At 32.6% G+C, this 24,870-nt stretch overlaps 2 protein-coding genes across 2 annotated transcripts; one reads left to right on the top strand and one right to left on the bottom strand.

The window, feature by feature from the left end:
• Positions 1–665: 665 nt before the first annotated feature.
• Positions 666–2,096, bottom strand: LOC145802724 (uncharacterized). The gene is made up of 3 exons (XM_082895489.1): positions 1,967–2,096; positions 1,328–1,413; positions 666–1,244 (listed from the first exon to the last, which is right to left on the bottom strand). The coding sequence occupies exons 1-3, from the start codon at positions 2,094–2,096 to the stop codon at positions 666–668; spliced, it is 795 nt and encodes a 264-aa protein (XP_082751615.1).
• Positions 2,097–8,606: 6,510 nt separating this feature from the next.
• LOC114281928 (uncharacterized) lies at positions 8,607–19,361 on the top strand. Its single transcript, XM_028224513.2, has 3 exons — positions 8,607–8,771; positions 17,392–18,511; positions 18,625–19,361. Exons 1-3 carry the CDS (start codon positions 8,607–8,609, stop codon positions 19,359–19,361), a joined length of 2,022 nt encoding a protein of 673 aa, XP_028080314.2.
• Positions 19,362–24,870: the final 5,509 nt, after the last annotated feature.

Here is a 24,870-nt window from a genome sequence, read left to right as displayed (position 1 = left end):
AATACAGCACAACAAGCAGATGCAGTACAACAATCAAACCAGCAAAGCACAGAGCAACTCAGCCACACTAACAATTCAAACTAGCTCAACCACACCAGCAGAGCAACAAAGCAGGCGAGACAGCAGACCAATATCAGATCAGGCTATATGAAAGGGAAGGCAAACAAATCAAGGAACATGGGACCTTAACACAGAATAAGGGAGATGCCATGAATCCAAAAACCAAGCATTGGCACCATCCTCCTTACACTTGTTTACAGAGAATAACCTAAATCTCACAAGAGATTCAACCTTTCTCACAATAACAGCAACTGGAGAACATCTACATATATATAAAAGTCTTAACCATTCACCTACCATTCATATTCAAGATTGAAATCAATGCCACCTACCATTCAAATGACATTCACCTAATAAAAATTGTATCTGAGAATAAATGCCACCTACCCACCAACCATTCAACTAACAAATTCCAACATAATAAAAGTCCAACAGAGTATTAGTAAAAGTCCAAATAATGAGTCCAACATACTTGTACATAATATTAATAAAAGAAAAAAATAATAAGTCCAACATAACAATCCACAATTAATAATAAAAGTCTTAATAAAGGTCTTAAACATGAAATAATTAGGAAATTCAGAAACATCCAATTTTAGAAACAATTAGCCGTCATAACCTATGGTGGTCTTTTCCAACTCAATCGCCAACTTCAGAAACCTTAGCCGAACTTTATCCGTAGGCAGAGTCATGAAGCACTCACGACGCTTGTCTCTTAAGAACAATCTGGCAGCCCATACATATAGCTCATTATCCGGGGACACACCAGGGATGCTTTCTAACTTTGCCAAACATTCTGCAATTGAGGGATATGTTGATGAGGTTTGTGTTGAAGTTGTTAAAGATGACTCAACCACATTGACTATACAATTAAGTGTCTTGTTAAGTAGAGATGCACCAGAAAATTTCTTCTTTGCGTTGCTCTTGTTTGATGAACCATCAGTGTTTGATGGACATTTTTCGTTTAAATCAGAAGGATGAACCACCTCCAAATCAGCATCATCATGAAATTCAGCATCATGTGGGGTATGAAATTCCTCCAGAGTCTCATCAGTGTGAGGCATAACCCTTAAGCTAGGGGTGTATGCCCATTCTCTTGTAGCAGCTGCATGTGAGAATAGTATGTCTAAGTCTTTAGTGAATTGCAATGGCATATGCCGAAATTTAGCAACATCAGGATACCTCTGCAACAATTACAAAAGAAAATTTAACAATTTCAAGTAACAAAATTTGGCCTATTTAAACAAAAAACAAACAGAATATGTACATTAAGCAATTCACTTTCCTCTAATTTGGTGGTCCACCACTCATCAAATGCAGATATAGCTCCAGTCAATGTATCACGGCCTAAGCCTGTCTCACCCCTTAACATATTATTCCATAAAAGCCAAATTTTTTTCAATACATCCCAATGATTTTTCATTTGTATTCGTTGGTATGCTTTTCCAGTCATACTTTTAAACTTAGTTATCACATTTTCCCACCCGACCCTATCTAAGTGTGTACTAAGTCTGTGTCCAACCTTCACTTGCTCAACACAAAGCTTAATAAAAATTTCATTTGATTTTGCATCCCAATGAGCTTTAACGGATGGTACTTGGCTTGATTTTTCCTTGTTCTTCCTATTTTCAGATTGTGTTTCCTCTTGGGTACTCATTCTATGAAAGGAAAAAAATTCTTTAAAACAAACTCATTCATCATTGCTTGCATTACAACAGCTAGATTAGTACAAAATAACCATACATGGAAACTACGTCAGATATATCAATATTCATTGGGTACAAAGCTTAGTACAATAGTTCATGGTAAACTACATTAGCACAAAAACACCAGGTATCTCTAAACGGCACCTATAATCATTTGAAGAGTAATGCAACTGACATAATAATACAAATTGTGAGCAAACCCATAACATGCTGTTTCATGAAAGCATTGGATTGCTTAAGCATTTGGTTCTTCACTTTTAGTCCTACAGTCTCCATATTTTGATTTTGATTTTGATTAAGCATTCTCTCGTTCCTCAGCCTCTCTACCATCGTCACAAATTTTGGGGTACACCATCTCCAAAATTGACAATTTCTCTTCTCACAAATGAAATGCAGTCTCCTTTTAGATGGCTTGTCAGACTCAGTAACCCTTATGGCAACTCTTAGCCCACAATCACATTTCAAAACCTCATACCTCAAGTCAAAGGTCTGAGTACTAAAATAATACTTACTAGAGGATGACATGCCTCAGCATTAATTAGGAAGAATTGAATCCAAATCCCCTAAAATTGATTGGGAAGTTAATTGTAAATACATTGCACCCAAGAAATATTGATTGAATAAAATGTTTCTAACATATTGACAATTCGTTTGCCACAATTTCTTTTGACACCATTTGATATATCCCCAATCCAGTCCGTCTCCAAATGATGTATTGTAACTAAAGGTGTAAACTTAAAATTTTATATTAATATGACAAAAAAAAATGTAAATTGTTACACATAGATTAACCAGCAACATGACTTGTCCAATGTTGGCACAAGAAATACAGGTCTTTGTGGACAAAGCAAAGATAATTTGCTATTTTTTGGGTTTAATCATTAAGTCACTCAATACATTATCTTCAAGTAATTGTAGCTTTACTTCCAATTATCTGGATTGATTTTCAGACACAGATGTTTTGTCCCTCTATTTATTCCATCACCAGTCTTATGCTATTTTTTAAAAATGGGACTTTTGACTTAACGATTAAACCCCTATTTGCACCTATTAATTTGACACACATTAATTTGAATCTTTCACATACATGTATAAAAAAATTACAAATTAATAAATCTTACAAACTTTCTTACTAATGTAAACAAAATTTTGGAAAGGAAAACTAGACCTGTTTCATTAATATGATAGATATCATATTAAAAAAATTATAAACTTTATTAATTTATATAACATTTCTCTATATTAAGAAATGTGATGAATGTTTTACTCTATTTTTTATTTTTTATTTTTGACAGATAAGTTACAATGTGTGAATGTAAAATGTTGAGCTGTTTATATGTATAAATTGCATTAAATTATATATCATAAATGGACATAGCAAACAAGACCACACTGACATTGTAAAACAATGCAAAAGCACTCCCTGAAGATATGAACAACTAGTTTAGTTGCACAAAAAGTCAAACAAAACAAACTCAATTTTAACATGTACTCATCAAATAACAAACTTACAATTCTTCAAATAACAAAAACTTAAAAATTTCCTCATTTGGATCATCAGCCATATACACAAAGAATTAAAAGTCAATGCAAATAATAAAGCTACAAATTATCACAATCTGTGATCAATACGCATAAATGGGGAAAAATAGGAAATCAATCCAAAATTCAATTGATGTTTTTTTGGCCAAATGAAATCCTTAACTGAAACAAAAAAAAGAAAAAATAAATAAATAAAGAGGGCCAAACTGAACAAAAAAAAAACGATTGAGAAGAGGGTATTAAACCATTTCACAGTAATCAGATGCACCATTTCACAGTAATCAGATGCACCATTTCACAGTAATCAGAGAGAGAAAGGAAAGAAGACAGAGAGAGAGAGAGTGAGATAACAACTCGCACACCATTTCACAGAGTAACCAAAAATAACAAAATCCTAAATCGATGTATATATATATATATATATATATCTATATATAACATACAAAGGGCATGAAATCTTACCTTTTTGTGTAGATCAACGGAAAATAAGAGACCAAACTGAACGATCAGCTGCGATCTTGGAGATGTGGAGGAGTTTGTCGTTGGTCGCCAGAGAAGAGAGAAGAGTATTAAGGCAGCTGAGAATAGGGTATATATCATGGCAGTTTCGTAATTTTCTCAATTTTAGAGGGGCATTTAAGTCATTTCAGCCCCCTCTTACCAGCTGCACGCATAAGTCGAATTTTTTAAGCACCTCCCGAGCTGCTTTGGAAAATAAGCTAAAAATGGCTAAACTTAAGTTATAATCTGATGAGTTAAGCTACACCAAATACAACATTTTAGCCTAAATTAAGTTAAAAATTGAACTAAGTAGTTTTTAAGCTACGCCAAACAGGCACTAATCTTGTTTAACGATTAGTAGAGAAACCCCTTTCAATAAATAAAGTAAAAGAATTATTAATTATTTACTCTCATATATTTATATGAGAGCACACTACACACGTGGGAGACTATATTTTATGAAGTAGGAGAGAAGAATATTGAATTTGCACTACCTTAATAACCTAATAACACACCAACAATAGACAAACATAAACAAAATTAGCAAACAAACAAACATAAATTTTATCCAAACACAAACAAACATAAACAAAATAGTAATATTACAAAATCAAAAATTTTGTCTAGAAATTAATCCAAAATATTAATATGTGATTCAAATTTATTTTACATATGAGACAATAAGATTATTTATAGATGGGGTCACACGTTTCGCAAATTCTCTATATAAAATTTAAAAAAAAAAAAAACTAAACAATATTTACACTCTTTGGTTTTAAGTTTTTAAAAAAGTTGGAGTTTTTTTTTTCATGTTTTAGTCTTTAAAAAAAATTTCTTCATATTTTAGTCCTTTTTTTTTTTTCTAAATGCACCTAACGTAGATGTGCTTAAAAAAAATATTGGTGAAAAAATCTTTACAAATTTCAACATATACAAAAAAAGAAAAAAAAAAGGGACAATTACAAAAAAAAAAATGGTATAAACTCAAAATAATCACAAAGAGATAGAAGTACAAGATTTGTACAATCTAATGCATAAATTGTTTGTACTTCTATGACATTGCAATTATTTTGTGTTGAGACCATTTTTTTTTTTTGCAATTCTCCCCAAAAAAAATGTATTGAATTTAAAAAAAAAATTATGGATATTTTATTTTTTAAATGTATTTAGATTAAGTGGATTTAAAAAATTTTAAAAAAAAATGCTTTAAATATTTAGAAAGTTTACTAAAGATAAAAAATTAAAAATTAAAAAAAATAAAAAATATTTTTAAAAACTATTAAACTAACAAAGTGATTTGAACGTTTCAAACCGTAGATCTCTAATGATGTAGATCCCTATTTGATAAGGTCTCTTAATTTTTTTTATTGAAATTAAACTATATTAAATAATATAAATAATTTTTTTTTAAGAATCCTTGATTGGTTGATGGGGTCAACCCTCGAGTGAAATCGCCCTAAAATGAACCCCACAACATACACTTCTAATTTTCACCGCAAACTATCATTTTTTACACAAATCGGAAACTCAAAGTCTGAATTTCTGTCAATCAAAAAGAAGGTCTGAATTTCTAGAATTTTTGAAACAAAATACAACATTCAAACCAAATATATATATATATATATATATATCAGCCAACTGGTCGTTGACTGTCAATAGTTGTTCTTTCCTCGTCAACTAATATTGATCACCTAATGGGAGTGTTTGGTAAAAAAAAAAAAAAAACTTAGTTTAGATTAAAATTTATAAAAAAATAAAATAGATTAAAATAGTTAATAAGATAAAATATCATATTAAATTCATAATCATTTCACTTTTTCTCTCACAAACATCACATCCAACCACAAAAAAATTCAATCATCTTCCTAAATATAAAAATTTTAACCTATTAAAATAATCAAAAACTAAAATAACCTACTAAAATAGCAACTCCTCAAACGAAACCAATATATATAGCAGATGTGAATACCTCCACGCACCCAAAAACATAACAATAATAAATAATTAAATCACAAAAAAAAATCAAAAAACAAACGTTAAGGGCCACTAAAAGTACCATTATTAGCTAGTTTTTTCATTATTTTCACTATAAGTGGACCTCTTAGATGCTAGTATGTACATTTTTCTTTAAACAGCAAGAAAGAGAGAAGTAGAAAAAAAAAATAATTGTTGTGAAACAATAGATCATAGAGGTAATGTGCCTGTTTGGTACAGCTTAAAAGTTACTTATTTCAGCTTTCAGCTTAATTGAAGCTATTTTGATGTATTTGGTTTAGCTTATAACTTATAGCTTATAGCTTTTTGGAAATCAAAAATCAGCTTATTCTTTGAGTGGGGCAGGATATGCTTAATTTATAAGTCAGAAATCTGCTTATGTTCATAGTTATAAGCTATAAGCTATTTAGGCATAAGCTATAAACACTTTCCTACAGCTCTACCAAACAGGGCCAATATATCGTTGTAACATCAATAAAAAATAGCCAAAGTATATTGTCTTGGCGTGTATATTTTAATATTTTTTTTCTATGACGTAATTATGCTTATGTTTTTTTATTAACGAAAAATAAATTTTATTAATATTATGATTGTAAGAAGGGTTAACTTGAGCCCACTAATTAATTTAACCCAATTGAAAAGTCCAAAAATTAGTGAGCTTGGAGAAATTATTATCAAATGAATCCAAGTGAATTCTATGGAACAGGCCCATAAGAAAGCTAACAAATTGGGCCGAGAAAGACCCATCAAGCATATATCTCTAAAGAAAGTCCAACAGGCCCATCCAAGGATGCTCAGATCATACAGGTGTTCGAAGAGGTTAATTGTTACTTTCAGAAGAGATGAAACCCTTGGAGGAGATCCATTCTCCGAGGTATTGGCCTAGTCTTGAAAGGGTTCAGAACCATGAACCTAGAGATCCGAAGCGCTTGGCTTCGAACAAATTCAAACACAATCTAGAAGTCGCTCCGTTAATGATTCCCATAACACTTGCGGGCTCGGAGCTTTCCGGGATCTACGCACCAGAACCATGGGCGTGACGGAGTCCGAACAAAAAACCCGATCCCGAGGACAGTGGGTGCAGATAAATTCACTCTTCGGTTAAACTAGCCTATACCTGGGTCGAGGTGGCACGATCTAGGGGGTCTTTGAAACTTGGCAATATTTGCGGCAGGGCATCCTCTGAGACTACCCCTAACCCTTTGGGATGATTAGGGATCATTGGTTAGACGTGGCTAAGAAGAAGGGTTTGCCAAGAGGTTGATTTCCTTTTCAGGGTTTTCCTCATCCTCACTTGAGGTTGATCTCATTTTGGAGAGACATTTTTTAGGAAAGAACTAATTTCCTTTCTCTATTATCTACCTTAAGAGTGAAAGTGGGAGATCCATAAAAGAGCCTTCCCATTATTCTTTCTCTAACTACTTTGCCTTCTTTTTCACACAATCTCTTATCTTCATCTTCTCGTTGCTATTGTGTTTCGAGTTACGACCGTTGAAGAATCCAAGTCTTTCATCATTTCTAAAGAATTTGAGTTTTCTTCAATGATCTTCGAAAATCTTCGAATTTTTAGACCACATTCTTGAACCCTCTTATACATTTTAGCGACTCAACTAGAGAGGCAGATTGGTTAATGGTGGCAGCAAAATCCAAAACACATACATCACTAGCAAAAATGACAAATAATGTGACTCACCAATAAGGCTCTTCAAATGGTGGTGATGAAAGGACTCAAGTTCAAAACTCACCTCTCATCTTTGAAGCCATTCAAGGACTCTAACACACTCAACAAGTGATTCTCACCACCCTTCAAAATCTCACCCACACCATGTTGGTGATGGGTTCGAATTTTGCACCACCAGCAACAAATGGAGGTCAAGTCGGCACTGGCAAGCATCAACAACTTCATGGTGATGTTGGGAATAGTCAAAACCATCAAAACCCACCCCTAATTCTCTCTAAAGTTGCTCAAAATGGTGTGCAAAATCAAGTGCTAGGGAGAACAAGTCATGGCCAACCTGTGGCCCATGAAGCGCAAAATCACACGCCCGGAGGATCGAGCTAGGGTCCATCGGTGGTTGGAAAAGTTTTCGGCACGATGAATGGTGTTTCAGCGGTGGTGGGAGTTCAAGAAAGGCCCACAGAAATTTTTCTACAAAATGGTGCTTCACTCATGCCTAATTGTGTTCCACCAATTGTAAATTCTACTCATATACCGAGCGGGTCTCTTTTTGTTCCGACGCCAAGTTTGCAAGCCCAACCCGGTATATTCACAGCGTGCAATGGCCTTTATGGGACCCAATTCAATGTCCTATCATCAAATGGCTTGTCCATAGGTACCAATAGCCAATATCGTCATGTGTCTTTACCGATTGTGAATTCTCAACACCTAAATGGCCAAGTCGCTCCAAGCTCAGTTTTCAGGTCTACAAGCCAAGTTCCAAGAATACCACTATCAAGTTCTCTCCCTTAACAATTTCTCACTCTTGTTGATGTGCAAGCCATGTTCGATCTCAAACGGGCAAGAGGACTTTACCCTCCTTGCCCAACTCGGATGTCAAGCCACCATACCCTATTGAGATGCTGAGTTATCCATACCTTGAGGGATACACAGTGTCGAAGTTCATCAAATTCGATAGCAAACAAGGAAATGCTCGAGAACATATTGTTAGGTTCATTGAGACTTTAGGGATTCATGGTTCAAATCATGCCCTCTAACTGAGAGAATTCTCCAAGTCCCTCACCGACCGAGCATGTAGTTGGCACGTTAACTTGGTCCCAAACTCTATCCGAAGTTGGGGAGAAATGGTTAACAAATTCCACACCAAATTCTTTCAAGTGACCGAGAAAGTGACCACACTTACCCTGTGTAAGGAAAAGCAACGGGAAGGTGAAGAAATTCTCGAATATGTGAAAGGGTTCCAAGACAAAGCCGTGGACTGTCATAAGGCTGTGGAGGAAAGCTACTTGGTCCAAATCTATGTTGAAGGGGCATTGAACGGATAAAAGATGTTTCTTATAACTCACAAGCTACCCACCTTCTCGGCACTAATTGAAGCATTCTGAAACATCAACATACCTAAGTCTTAGGAGATCGAGTTCGAGACTAGTTATAAAATCAGTTCCAAGTCATCCTGAGGACCTTCTATCACTGCGGCTTCCGCGTCTTCTACCCGAAAGTCACAGGGGGAGAGATCCAGAGAGCAGAAGAGGAAGAGCTGCGAAGATGACACTCATTTTTCATGTAGTATTGAGGAGGTGAAGGCCTTAGTCAAAGAATGGGTGGTAGACGGGGAACTGAAGTTGTCTCATATTGAAGAGCTTTTACCGAAGAAGGATCGTGAGGGCCCTAATTATTGTGTTTTCCATCGATCACTAGGACATCCTACAAAAAAGTGTTGGACACTTAAGAAGATCTTTAGAAAGAAAGTCAAAGCAAATGAGCAAAGGTTCAAAGAACAAGGGCCCCAAGATATCTTAGAAGACGTGGCTATGATGGCATATGACAACCACAACCCGAGAAGCTGGTGAAAGTTTTCCGAATGATCTTGCAACTCTGGGGCTGGGAAAAAGGTCGATATTCGATAGAAGAAGTCTATCTATGAAATTTACAATTTGTATTTACTGCATTGTCTAAGAAGTTTTATCTTTCTTTCTTCTGTTATGAAAAAATTTATTTCCTCCATATTGTGTATCTCCATTAGTTTCTCTATATTGTGTATTTTCATTATGTTATATTGCTTGAGATAATTTTCAATTTTTGTTGCCAATTGAAGAAGAAGGAGGAGTAGTAGACTCAATTGCCGACCAGAAAGGATCTTTCTTACTGAAAAAGAGAATGTGCTCCCACTTAGACTTTCGAGGGACATCCCTTACTTTCATTTGGACTTCTGAGGGACAACCCTTGTTTCCATCAGTGCTAGCTTCGAGGATTTTTCTTATTGAAGTAGAATGTGTGCTCCCACTCAGACTTTCGAAGAATAGACCTCAATTCCATCAGTGCTAGCTTCTAAGATCTTTCTTGTTGAAGTAGAGTGTGTGCTCCCACTCAAACTTTCGAAGAACAGACCTCGCTTCCATCAATGTGAGCTTCAAGAATCTTTCATACTAAAGTAGAGTGTGTGCTCCCACTTGGACTTCCGAAGAACAACCATCAAGACTCGGTTGCCTGTCAGAAGGGATCTTTCTTGCCGACTATTCGGATTCCTAAGGGACAACCTTGCTTCTGTTCGGACTTCCAAAGGACATCTCTTCCTATCATTAGTATGGGTTCTGAGGGCCCCGGGGTCTTGGATTTTGCGCAAGAATTTATTTGCCTGAAATAGTAAAGCCGACAAACGAGATAAACAATATCGAGTTCAGATTATGATTCAAGCGTTACCGAAATAGAGGCAACATCAACAATAATCAGCTCCTTCCAAGCCGATGTAAAGCTACAAAGTTCAAATCATAATTACATTCTCTCTCAACACCAATCCTTTATTTTCAACATCAAGCCTCCATGTATGTCAAGATTATCGACACAGGTTCAAGATTCAATAGCATGGATTTCAAGACAACAAAACCCGAATTTTTTCGATGGAATTAGCAAGAGTCAGCATAGGTCTCATTTTTTTTCAAGGGTTATCTTCTCAGATTAGCACAACAACAATAGTGAGGCCACAAGTTTTCTTTATAGAGATATTTACCAATGAAAATTCAAGGGTTACACTATCAAAAAAAAAAAAAATTGCTGGTTACATTTCAAAAACAAAAATGCTAGAGGCCCCAAAAATTCTACCAAAAGTTTTACCAAATGTCTCACATGGGTGTGGGACTCACATAGGACCCACATTGTGTGGGTCTCACACCCATGTGAGACATTTGGTAAAACTTTTGGTAGAATATTTGGGGTCTCTAACATTACTCCTGAGAGGGGATACTTATAAGGGGAGGATTAGAATCCATCGGACTTGAATCTTAGGACTGTAAATTCCCCGGAATATTTGGTTGGATGTGTATTTCGTGTTTGTTTTGTCATGGGATTAGATGTCTGGAAAAGATTATTTTTAGTGAATCCAATGTTTGGTTGGATAGACTAAATAAGGATAAATGAGCAAAAGACTTTTTTACCCATTTTCAATTGTTTACTAAGTAATAGCAATATTAAACATATCTTTAATATTTTAATTATTTTTAGCTAGATTAAATAAAAATTTATTTTATTTTATTTTATTTTTTACACAGTTAAATTAAATAAAATGTAAACAAAATTTTAAAATAAAATATTTATAAAAAATTATTTTAAAAAATTAAATAAACATCAATAAAAAGTTAAATAAAATTATTTTATTTTTAAATTGAAACATTTAAAATTTATTGAATTTTACTAAATATAATACATAATTAAATAGTAGAGGATCAAAATAGTCATTTCACTACCTAATCCCAACAGTAAATTATCCTATGAAAATTGTCCCACACCTCCCCCCCCCCACCCCCGGACAGTATAATCCCACATATGGGGGATAAGGAGTCTTACAAGACTCCATGTTCGGCAGATTAAAAAAAAATAAACGCTGGATAAAAAGTTTCCAAAGGATTACAATCTGAACAATAAATAATCCTTCTAAGGGTGCGTTTGATTGAACAAACTGGATAAGGAGGGATTAGAATTCATCAAAGTTAAATTCTGGGACTGTGAATATCCCGAACTATTTGGTTGGATTCGATGTGTATCCCGTGTATGTTTTCTCGTGGGATTAGATATCTAGAAAGAACTATTCTAGTGAATCTCATGTTTGGTTAGACAGACTGGATAAGGATAAATGTTTAAAAGACTATTTTACCCTTGTAATTTATAATTTATATTTTTTTATTTAATATATAATTTTAAATTTGTAATCTATAATTTATAATTTAACAACATTAAAAAAATTTAATTTATAAGGCCATAATTTATAATTTATTATTTTTAATTAAATTTAATTTATAATTTATAATTTATATTTTTATTTAATATATAATTTTAAATTAACAACACTAAAAAAATAATTTTATTTAACATATAAATTTAATTTTTTAACAACCCAAAAAAAATTAATTTATAGGGCCATAATTTTTAATTTATTATTTTTAATTAAATTGAATCTATAATTTATAATTTTTATTTTTTATTTAATATATAATTTTAAATTAACAACACTAAAAAAATAATTTATAAATGCTTAAAAGACTATTTTACCTTTTTTCAATTGTTTACTAAGTAATAGTATGAGGGTAAAATGGACATTTCACACATTAGTCTCATGGGATATCAATTCCATGGAAATAATCTCACCTCTTCTCTAGGATTGTTTAGTCTCACATATGGGGGATAAGGAGTCTGGCCGGACTCCATGTTCAGCGAACCAAAAAAAAATAAATGCCGAATATAAGGTTTCTAATGAATTACAATCCGAACAATAAATAATTTTTCTCTTAATTCTCCCAATCAAACGCATCCTAAAGGTTTTAAGGGTACTTACGTGTAGGTCCTAAAAAAATTTGTCATAAAAAAGTCACTAATTGTAAGTTTTAGAGATAATTTATAAAGATCATTACAAAAAAGTTACTAATTATCAATTTTTAGCGACATATATAAAAAATTATTACAAAAAAATTATTTTTAACGATACTTTTATCAAGATTTATTTTCAATAAAATTTTATGAAAAGTAAATGTAACTATTAACACCTATTAGTAATTTACCAGTATTTTTATCCTTTGTTTGGTGTAAAAAATTTGGTTAGGGTGGTCTTTCAAATATTTTACAATATATATATATATAGAAAGGGGCAAGTATTTGATGGAATTTTAGGGGTGGTTTGGAATATTCTAGATAAGTGTAATTTTTAATTTTTATGAAAGGGCAAATTACAAACACCCCCTTGAGATTTTGTGAAAACACAGATTCTCCCCTGAAGTTTGAGAAATTATATTGCGCCCACTGAGGTTTATATTTTCATAACAAATTGTCCCTTGGAGTTTTTATTTTTATACAGATTCCCTCTTAATTTCTCTTAATTTGCTATGAAAATTTGACCCTCAGGGAGCAATTTGTAATTTCTTAAACCTTATGGAGGAATCTGTATTTTCACCAAACCTCGAGGGGATGTTTGTAATTTGCCCAATAAATGGATTAGATATACATTAGGTTTGAAGTGATATAGTAAAGAGATAATGTAATTTAAATAAGATAATATAATTTAAATAAGATAGTGATTTTTTGACTTTTTTAATATATACCAAACATAACCTTAATTTCAAGAAGGGACAAGAGTGGGTTCCACTTTTCTGGAGAGAGAAACGAAAATGGATTTGGATTATTGAACTTCTCAAAATAAGTAAATAAAAGTTTTGCTTGTCACATCTAAAAAAGTGAGTTCATACTCTGCTTAAAAATGGGATATAAGGACGGTGGTTTTTTTCCTTAGCTTGAAAATATATATATATATATATATATAAGTAAAGAACTTGATTGGTTCTTATGGTCTCAAATATTTGAGAAAGAATTAAAAAAAATGGGTCTGACCATTTCCCCGAGAGAAGAATTTAATTCTTAATCATTTTGGTGGGAGTAGTATTGAATATTCAAATTTTAATTTTTCATTGAAAGAATAAGTCAAAGGCATAAAAATGTGTTTCTCGACGTGGGAATAAAAGATTCCTTCATATCAATTAATAATCTTATTTATAAAATTATGATAAGTCATGAATCTTATCTAAAAATTATATGAGGATAAAATATTTTTGAATGTGTGATGCGAAACATGGTCAAAAAAGTAAAAATATATATGTTCGAAAAATACAAATTTTTTTATACACGCAAGGGACAAAATGTAAGAACGGTTAACTTCAACCTACTAATTAATTGAGCCCAATCGAAAAGCCTAAAAATTGGTGAGCTTGGAGAAATTATTGCCAAATGGAACCAAGTGAATTCTATTGAACACGCCCATAAGAAAGTCAACAAATTGGGCCGAGGAAGACCCATCAAACATATATCACTAAAGAGAGTCCAACAGGCCCATCCAAGGATATTCAGATCATACAGGCCTCCGAAGAGATTAACTGTTGCTTTCAGAATAAATGAAACCCTCGAATGAGATTCATTCTCTGAGGTATTGGCCTAGTCTTGAAAAGGTTCGGAACGACGAACCTAGAGATCTGAAGCACTTGGCTTCGAATAAAATCAGACGCAATTTAGAAGTCGCTCCGTTAATGAGTCCCAAAACACTTGCAAGCTCGAAGCTATCTGGGATCTGCGCACCAGAACCATGGGCGTGACGGAGTTTGAACAAAGGACCCGATCCCAAGGACGGTGAGTGGATATAAATTCACTCTTCGGTTAACCTAGCCTATACCCGGGTCGAGGTGGCACGATCTAGGGGGTCTTGAGACTCGGCAATATTTGCGGCATGGCGTCCTCTTGACCTATCCCTGACCCTTCTACGACAGGGCGTCTTCTAGGACTACTCCTAACCCTTTGGAATGATTGGGGATCATTGGTTAAGTGTAACTAAGAAGAAGGGTTCACAGAGAGGTTAATCTCCTCTTCGGGATTTTCCTTATCCTCGGAGAGATCACCTCATCGGACAAGGCAGCTAGAGGGAATATTCCCCATGTACCTTGCACATGAGTTTCATCCTACATCATGTGGTGCTTATAAATAGCACTCACTCATAGCTTTACAAATGATGAATTTTGGAGAGACATTTTTTGAGAAAGAACTAATTTCACTTCTCAATTATCTACCTTGAGAGTGAAAGTGAGAGATCCATGAAAGAACCCCTCATCATTTCTACAGAATTCGGATTTTCTTAAAAAATTCGAAGATCTTTAAATTTTTAAACCACGTTTTTAAATTCTCTCATACAAGGATTTAAACGAGTAAGGATTCCCTCATTGACTCCCCTCCTTGACTCCTTACTTGATAGGCCATTGCGTCCACTTTTGGACCCAATTTCGATGATCCGAACCGTTCACATTTTAGAATTTATCACGTACATTATACTTGTAAAAAATCAAATTGATTGAATATTGGAAGAACTAAAAACCATTTATTAAAAAAATTTAATAAACAGTTTTATTGTTTAATAAAACTTTTAGTTCACGCGATTTTTTATATCCGATCTACTTGATTTTTTACAAGTATGATATACATGACAAATTCTAAAATGTAAACGATTCAGATCATCGAAATTGAGCCCAAAAGTGGACCCAATGGCCCATCAAATAAGGTGTCAAGGAGGGGATCCTTGCTCGATTTAAACAACACTGACCTGCCTAAACTGAGTTCGGATCCTCTCCAACTTCTCTCTCCGGCTCATCCTCCGAGCGACGGCTCAAATATAACCACGTCATCTACAAATAAATAAATAGCTCAGATTCGTTTCTTTAAATAAATAAAAAATTACAAACTCACTAACACACACACACTCACTGCACAAAAACACTTTCAATCTGTTCCTTTCCCTCTCTCCATCCTTTCTCACTGACACATCACAGCACACACACACTCTCTCCCTCTCTCTTTCTCTCTCTCTCTCTCTCTCTCTCTATATATATATATATATCATTTCTAACCAAAAAAAATTAAAATCGCACTCTCTCTCTATATCACATTTTTAATAAAAAAAAAACTATTTTAATCTTTTTTATTTTATTTTCATAATATATATATATATATATTAATATAAAATTTTAATTTTCATAAAATTAATATCATTGAAAATAGACTTTTAAAATAAGACTAATATTAAATGTATTTAATAAAAATTTAAATAAAGAAAAAGCAATTACTATGTTTAGTTAAATAAAAAGTAATTACTCTGTTTAGTTATGCTTTTAAATTATTATTTTTGAATTTTTTATATATGAAAATAATGACCTATTTAATGAAAATATACTTTTAAAATAAGACTAATGTTAAATTTCTTTGAAAAAAAATATATGAACATAATGACTTTTAATTTAATTTTATTAACCAAACGAGTTTAATTTTCATATATTTTTTAAATAATTTTAAAAATAATGGCTTCTTATATTTTTTTTGGAATGAAGATTATTTTTGAGAATTTAAAAAATATATGATTTTTGTGTGTTTTATTTCATCAAAATAATTTTTATATTTTAAAAATAATACTTTGAAAGTATAACTAAACATAGTAATTACTTTTTATTTATTTTAAATTTTTATTAAATATATTTAATATTAGTCTTATTTTAAAAGTATAGTTTCAATGATATTAATTTTAGGGATTTTTGGTGAAACCCCCTTTTTGGGCCTTTTTATTAGGGTAAAGGACAACTCAATCAATTTTCTTTCAAAAAGCCCCTGAGTAGGAAATGTCTACCTTAATAAGGATATTTTATAATTTCTATTTTTTTTTATCACAATATTGTCCTTATATATATATATATATATATATATAAGTATCATACGTTTGAAAATTTTGAAATATGAACGAAAGATCTCGCAGGAACAAAATCGATGAAGACGATCTCCAAATCTGAAGATCTCGCAGCCGAACATCTCTCACTTGTTCAACAATAGACAATCTTGTAGCTGATGATCAACACTCTCAATTAAACGAGAGTTTCATTGAGATTTGTGACTGTTGATCGAGTTGTTGAAGTTTTTCTTCTCAATTAGGTATGTTGATTTGTTGATTAATTTTTTTTTTTTTGTTGATTTATTTTTGTTGTGTTTGATCTGATTTCGTTTCACAGAATCAGAGTAAAATTTTACTCTGGCTCTATTGCTCTGTCTTTTGTTTCAGAGAATGAAAGTAAAATTTTACTCTGATTCTATTGCTCTATCTTTTGTTTCAGAGAATGAGAATAAAATTTTACTCTGATGTTAGAATGACAGTAAAATTTTGATTATTGAGAAGATAGGGGAGATATGTTCTTTTAGCTTATGCGTTTTAGTTATCAATTTTTAACTAGCAAAAAAGTTGCACCAAACAAGTTCATTGTCTGCAAAATTTTTACTTTTGTTCAGAGTAACGTTTTACTTTTATATTCAGAGTCTAACATTTTATTCGTTTTTCAGAGTAAAATTTTACTTTTAGATTAAGAGTGTAACTTTTTACTCGTTTTTCAGAGTAAAATTTTACTTTTATACATAATAAAATTCTAATTTTAAATTCAGGGTGTAACATTTTACTCTTAGATTCAGAGTAAAATTTTACTCTTATGCAGAGTAAAATTTTATGCAGAATAAAATTTTACTTTTAGATTCCTTTTGTAACATTTTACTCTTATATCAGAGTAAAATTTTACTTTTATGCAGAGTAAAATTTTACTTTTAGATTCATGTTTTAAGTTGTGCTGGTGACACACTGTATGAGTTGTCAATCTTTGGCAAACTAAATAGTAAAAATTAACTCTAAAATATAATACAATGTTACACTAAACTACAGTAAAATTTTATCAATTCAAACTAAACACATGTTGTAGTGACAGTAAAATTTTACTTTGATAATGATAGTAAAATTTTGCTTCGATAGTGACAGTAAAATTTTACTTTGATTGACAGTAAATTTTTACTGTTAATTGATTGCAGATTTGTAAAATGGTTCCACCTCTTATGTTGTTATGCAAGTATGGTGATCGTACCATTGTGTTCAAGGTTGTGTCAAACTGCACATTGAAGGATTTAACTGATTTCTTAAGTTATAAATTGAAGAAGTTTGACAGTAGTGGTTGCATACTGTTATCGTACTGTTTACCTGGATATTCGCAATGCATGATTGATGATAATTCTGATTTTCAGAATATGTTGTCGCTTATTTATCTCCTTGGTGTTGACCGGGTTGATGTGACTATTACTGAAATGGGCATTTCAAATGAAAAACATGGAGTTAGAGAATCAGGGGACGCTAGTGGATCCAACATTACTGATGATGAAATGGATTTACTCCCTATGTTTTGTCAACATGAAGAAAGGACTTTGTTGTCTTGTGGATGGGTGAATGGAATTACTCATGTAGGTCAAAGATTTATTGGAGATGCAAAGGATTTCCAGACTGCATTATGTAAATATGCCATTGAGATAGGATTTGAGTTTGTGTATGTGAAGAATGAGAAGTGTCGGGTCACTGCTGTGTGTTCAATGCGGGAGTCCAAAGCTTGTTTATGGCGAGTACATGCATCTCTAGAAAGTGCTAATAATTTTTTCTACATTAGGACTCTACATGATGAGCATACTTGTGGAGCTGCAGTTCGTACTTCTAAAAACTTAAGGATGAGTTCAAATTTGGTTGCAAGTTTGATTGTTAATGAAGTTCGTGGGAATCCCCAAACTCGTTCAATTGATGTTGTGCGTCAATTTACAGATCAATACGGGCTCACCATTATGTATAATCACGCTTGGTTGGGCGTTGAGAAAGCTAGGACTACTACTTTTGAAGATTTCTCTATGTCTTATGATGAGATTCGATGGTATATGGATATTGTGATGAGCACAAATCCTGGTAGCTATTTGCGTCTTGACTATAACCATCAAAGTGGACGGTTTAAGAGGTTTTTTGTTGCATTTAATGCTTCCATTCAAGAGTTTAGGCATTGTCGTCCTCTATTGTTTATCGATGGAACTTTTCTAAAGGAGAAATATAAGGGCACCTTGTTAACAGCTACAGCGAATGATGGGGATCAAGATAGATATTACTATAGTTTATTCAAAAGTAACAAGTTACTTATTCTCAGAGTAACATGTTGCTGTTATTCAGAGTAAAAATCTACTATATTTGTCCTTTTCGTTTAATATACTTAGTAATTGTAAAATGTTATTTTTCAGGTTTTTTCCTTCTTGCAATGGCAATTGTCGATACGGAGACTACAGATAGTTGGGAATGGTTTTTTATGCATTTGTCGAATATATTGTTGGATGAAAGACCAATTACCTTCATATCTAATCGGAACGCTGGACTTTTGGAGGCTTTACCCAAGGTTTTACCTACTGCTTACCACTATTTTTGTCTCAAACACTTGAAGGCCAATTTGAGGGATAGGTTCTCTGGTCCAAGTTTCAGCAATACTTTCAGGAGTAGAATAGTTTTTTTGTTTTCTTCATGTGCTTATGCTCCGACAGTGGGATGTTTTAATCAGTGCTTGAAAGAATTACAAGATGAGGGAAAAGGGATCGTTTGTGGGTTTCTATCCAATTTGCCCTATGACAAGTGGACTAATGCATATTTTAAAGGACAAAAATACGGTGAAATGCACTCGCATGTGGCAGAGTCTTTCAATTCATGGATCCGTCAAGCTCGCCATTTGCCCACTATAAAGATGATTGATTCAATTAGGTTGAAGATCATGGATTTGATGTCGAGAATGAGAAAACAAGCTAAGAAATGGAATACTTTTCTTTGTCCGAAGATGGATTCAACATTAGTAAATGCTCTTAAAAGTAGAAGAACTTGGTTTGTTAGTCGTTTAAGTGATCATGTTTTTGAGGTTCAATCTCGGCCATCGGTTAGCATTGACCTCTTGAATAGAACTTGCGACGACCGCTATCCAAAAGAGCGGAGGTGATTTGTATGCATATATGGAACCATTTTATTACACTAGCAAGTTCAAAGCTTGCTATGCTAAGTCCGTTTATCCAATACCCACTATTGAGAAACCTCTTGTAGCTATGGATGATCTTGTTGTCCTTCCTCCAATTTGTAAGAAGCCACCTGGTAGGCCAAGGAAGAATAGGATTCCATCTAGGGGTGAGAACATAAGACGAGTACAGTGTGGTAGATGTAAGAAGTACGGTCATAATAGGAAGACTTGCAATGAGACATTGCCATAAAAGAAGTATGAAAATAATGCAGTTCTTCTGCAATAAATAGTCCATAGCAAAAATAGTAGTCTTTTAGACTAGATTTTTAAGGAGACATTGCAATAAAAGATATTTTTATTATGTTCTTGAATGGTTGTCTATTCAAGTTTCTGATTTGCTTTGTGGTTGAGTTTGACATTTTAATATATTTTTTTAATGTGGTTGAATAAGTTTCATGTAAATGAACTTATAGTGGAGTTTGTTCAGTAGGTGTGAAGGTTTGAAATGGTTGTGCTCAGCCTGTGCTTTCAAAGTAAATTTTTTTGGTATTTCAGAGTAAACTTTTACTTTATTACAGAGTTAAATTTTACTTTTTCGAGAGTAAAACATTGCCTTCATTCACATGAAAGTAAAACTTTACTGCCTTTCAACGTAAAAATTTACTTTCTTGTTGAATGGTTCTCTGTGGGTGTGATGAGCCTGTGGTTTCACAGTAAAATTTTACTTTATTTCAGAGTAAAATGTTACGTTTAGATTAAAATTTTATCTTATTTCAGAGTAAAAAAACAATTTTATAGAGGGTAAAATTTTACTTTTATGCAGAGTAACATTTTACTTTTAGATTTAGAGTGTAAAATTTTTCTCTTTTTCAGAGTAAAATTTTACTTTTATACAGAGTAAAATTTTACTTTTACATTCAGAGTGTAACATTTTTCTCTTTTTCAGAGTAAAATTCTACTTTTATAGAGAGTAAAATTTTACTTTTAAATTCAGAGTGTAACATTTTACTCTTTTTTCAGAGTAAAATTTTACTTTTATACAGAGTAAAATTTTACTTTCAGATTCAAAGTGTAACAATTTACTCATATTTCATATTTCAGAGCAGAGTAAAATTTTACTTTTATGCAGACAGTATGTTAGCCACTTAGAAAAACATTTCCAACATGCACCAAAATATACCACAATATATAAACTCCCCCTGATGATCATCATGCAATCTTTGTGGAAAAATAATCAAACAACACAACTACATATATCATCAAAGATACACAAGTATAACATATATCATTGTATTCTATCCATAACAACGTTCATTCCCACTCAAAACAATATCCTACTATAAAAATGTATTAATCACCAAACCATAGAAAAATTTACTAAAACAATAGACATAGCATGTACTATCTAATACTCTTTTAGTATTGTTTCACTTACAATTACTTTTTCACCATTCTTTCATTTACAAAATCCAAAATTACATACATCATTCACAGTAGTTCCCAAAAAGTTGTCCATATTGTCATCCTTGAGGTCTTAGCTCTAGCCCTTTTTTTTTTTTTTTGAGGTTGAATTCTTCCTCAGTCCATGCTTTTGGATAATCATTCAAAAATTGATGCACTATTGACGCTCGAAAATTGTTAATTTCATCATCTTCCATAGAATTTGCAATAGGCTCATCTCTTATGATTTGGCGCATAATATAACATACAATAATTCCCCAATCAACACTGTTAAAAAAAATCAAGATCTTGTTAGATTTAGTCAAATTTGAAAACTACCAATTCAAGCATGTAGTAGTAGCATGAAATACTTACGATGTTGGGCATTGTTGTGGACTATCTTTCACCGAAACCAAGTTTGCAAACTTCCTTCTACCTCTCTTCGTTTTGTTGGCCAACTTGTTCTCCACGTATGTTATCTAATATCATTGTATAATTGTTTGGTCACGATTAAATACAAGAATAAGACACAGTAAAAAATTACTGTTAATATGATGCAAAACACTTAGAATCTTTTTTGCATCCTTAAGGTAAAGATCTTCTCTGTTGTCTTTTGGCCTTAAAGAATTGTAATGTCTCCACTCATCAAATTCAGTGTCAAACACAAGAAGTGTCCAGTGGTAGGGTTTTTCTTCCTTTTTGTTCCCATTGGAATTCATGCAAAAATGAAGGTATCTGTATCCACTCAAATCTTGTTCAAGGACTTTATCAATGAAATTATTTCTCAACTCTCCATAACCCCATTTCACTAAAGACTGCATTTAATCATATAAGAGTGTCATGTCTCAAGTTGTGTTGGTAACATACTGTATGAGTTGTCAATCTTTGGCAAACCAAATAGTAAAAATTAACTCCAAAATACAGTACAATGTTACACTAAACCATAGTAAAATTTTATCAATTCAAACTAAATACAAATTGATGGCTTACTCAACAAAGGCTTGAGAAAAAGAATGATTTATTCTTTTCTAGCTTCTTTGCTTATTGCTCAATTTGAAGCATTTCTACAAAGCTGTCAATGACCTACAAAAACAAAAATTAATTAAATATATGTTAATCAAATGAACTATTTTTAGTTATTGAAGTGAACACTAGTCATTGAAACTTGTATGGCCACTTACATTATTTACAGTATCACTATCTCTCAAAATTACATCCACATCATGCAATGTAACATATACTCCATTTCATGTGCCGGACCATATGATTGTACTAGTCATGAGGTTAAAAAAATGTTGATTAACACATTGCAGTTTGATAACAGTAAAAATCTGTTGTTTGATAAAATTAAAATGGTCTTACTCTGTGGTTTCCAAATTGTAAATCTTGCTCAGTAGATACTTATCATTCTCATCAAGCAATTTGCATATTGCAGCGTTATCTGGAAACAAAACCCTTCTAACTGGCTTTGGTTGGCTTAGAGGCAAGTTAGGCAAGTTGTCAACACAAATCACTTCATTTGATATCACTTCAATTGCTTGTTTTATGATCTTTTTTTTCTTTGCCTCTCTTGGCTCACATTCAACATCAGACATCTCTTTTTTCTTCCTCGCCTTGATTTTGATTTTCTTGACCATGGATGTTTGCAATGGCTCTATGACTATAGGTGTTTCTTTCAATGTAGTTTGAATCCCAAAGTTTTGCTCTTGTTCTACTTCTTTAGCATGTGGCATTTCTTTAGAAGCAAAAGCTTAGGTAGCCGCATGAACTGCATTTTTTTTATTCTGTTCAACCAATTGTTTATTTTCAAATTCGAGTACTTCAATCTCCTTTCTCAGTTTCTCCATCTTTTTCTCTGTGCTGCTCATCTTTTCCATCATTTCTTTTGTTTTTGCCTCTTGATCCTCTTGTATTTTTTGTATTGTCTCCCTCATTTTATTCAGTTCTTCAACTAATGCCATATTCTCACTTTTCAGTCTCTTGTTTTCTTTTTGAACTTGTTCTAATTTCCCGAGATCAATGAAGTCTTTCAAAGGTTGATCATCTGCTAAAGCTTCAGCTACATGATCTTCATCTTCTTCAGTCTCCAAATGTTCCTCTATGCCTAATGTATCTTCTTCATCATCATTGCAAATGAGTTCCATTTCTTCTCTAGAAATGGGCTTCAGTTCATTGTGATTTACCTGCATTTAAAAAATAGAAAAAGAAAAGAAGTCAGCAATGAAGCAAATTTTAACCACTAGAGTAAAATTTTACTCTGTTTCAAAGTAAAAGTTTACTCTGATTGTAAGTAAACTTTTACTCTGTTTCAAAGTAAAAGTTTACTCTGATTGTAAGTAAACTTTTACTCTGTTTAAGAGTAAGTAAAATTTTACTCTGACTGTAAGTAAAAGTTTACTCTGATTTAAAGTAAACTTTTACTCTTTTAACTTTTACTCTTTTAACTTTTACTCTGTTCAAAAGTAAGTAAAATTTTACTTTGACTGTAAGTAAAAGTTTACTCTAATTTAAAGTAAACTTTTACTCTGTTCAAGAGTAAGTAAAATTTTACCCTGACTGTAAGTAAAAGTTTACTTTGATTTAAAGTAAAATTTTACTTTGTTCAAGAGTAAGTAAAATTTTACTCTGACTGTAAGTAAAAGTTTACTCTGATTGTATGTAAACTTTTACTTTGTTCAGGAGTAAGTAAAATTTTACTCTATTTCGAAGTAAAAGTTTACTCTGATTGTAAGTAAACTTTTACTCTGTTCAAGAGTAAGTTAAATTTTACTATGTTTCAACGTAAAAGTTTACTTTAAACTTTTACTCTAATTTTAAGTAAACTTTTACTCTGTTCAAGAGTAAGATTTTATTATGTAAGTATAAGTTTAAGTAAAGTGAATCTGTAAAGCTGAGTTTGGAAAAATGACACATCTTCGGGCTTTAGTGTTTGCAATGACTTCTTCATTAGCTTTTTCCTCAACGTTGATAAGTCTCATCGAAGGAGCCTTGGACACAAATTTTTTCCTTGAGGTTGAATGAGGGTAGTATGCTCGCATAACCAGTACTATAAAATAAAAAATTGAAATTAGTTAATTCACTAAAGATAGATTGCGTAATATTTCAAGTAGTTCAATTTACATACCAAAAGAAGAAGTACACATCCAGTTACATTTTCAGGACTTTCTAATGAAGAATGGATTGAAGTAGTCAACGTGGATACAACTACAGTCGACCATGCATATAAATTCATCATTTTCAAATCTTCTACAAAGGTGACAAAAGCCCATCCAACTGTTAGACCAGTTGTTGGTAATAGCAAAGTTGCCACAACAAATAAACACATTATTCATGCAACATCCTCAACATCAACTCTCGTTGTGCCTTCCAATACATCTCCTAATGCCTCTCGCAAACTCTTTACGGATATTCTTGACATATTATGAAACCTTCTCTGCACAAAAGGTGATTCTTGCTTCTTCCCATATGACACATCTACTTTTTTCGCTCTCGATTTTATCCCAAAAATCAAAGTAACGTCATTGTCCCGTATGTCACATGTTTTCCCCCCAAGCTTAAATCCCTTTGCATGAAAGTCATAAGATTTGATCACATCCATGACATTATCATCGACTTTCTTGAACTTCTTTAACACCACCTCATCTTTCTTCCAAAAAGATTTAAACAACATCCCAAAAAGTGTTCTCTCAAGGGCAGTAATGTGTCTTTTAGTGAACCTTGTGTCTCGCATTAGGTTTATCAATGATATTGTTTCATATAGTTTTCCCTCTCCCGTACTCCATGTACAATATTCAACTTCGAAGGTTTTGTTGTTGAAGGCATTAGATTGCTTTCTTTGCGGCCTTCATCATCACTAACATTGGATTGAACTTCTTTACTACTTTTGCTCTTTTTTTTAGGGACTTTCTTCTTTTGTATAACCGTTGGTGGAACTTCAAAATCATCATCATCATCATCATCATCATCACCACATTTGCTTCTTGTAACAACCATTTTACAACACTAAAAAGTTTCTCTATATCAACAGTGTAACATTTTACTTTAAACAACAAAG

The sequence above is a fragment of the Camellia sinensis genome, chromosome 11, assembly GCF_055761805.1.
Source record: "Camellia sinensis isolate YWXY chromosome 11, ASM5576180v1, whole genome shotgun sequence".
Classification (NCBI taxonomy): Eukaryota; Viridiplantae; Streptophyta; class Magnoliopsida; order Ericales; family Theaceae; genus Camellia; species Camellia sinensis.
This window is presented reverse-complemented; position numbering and strand designations above follow the sequence as displayed.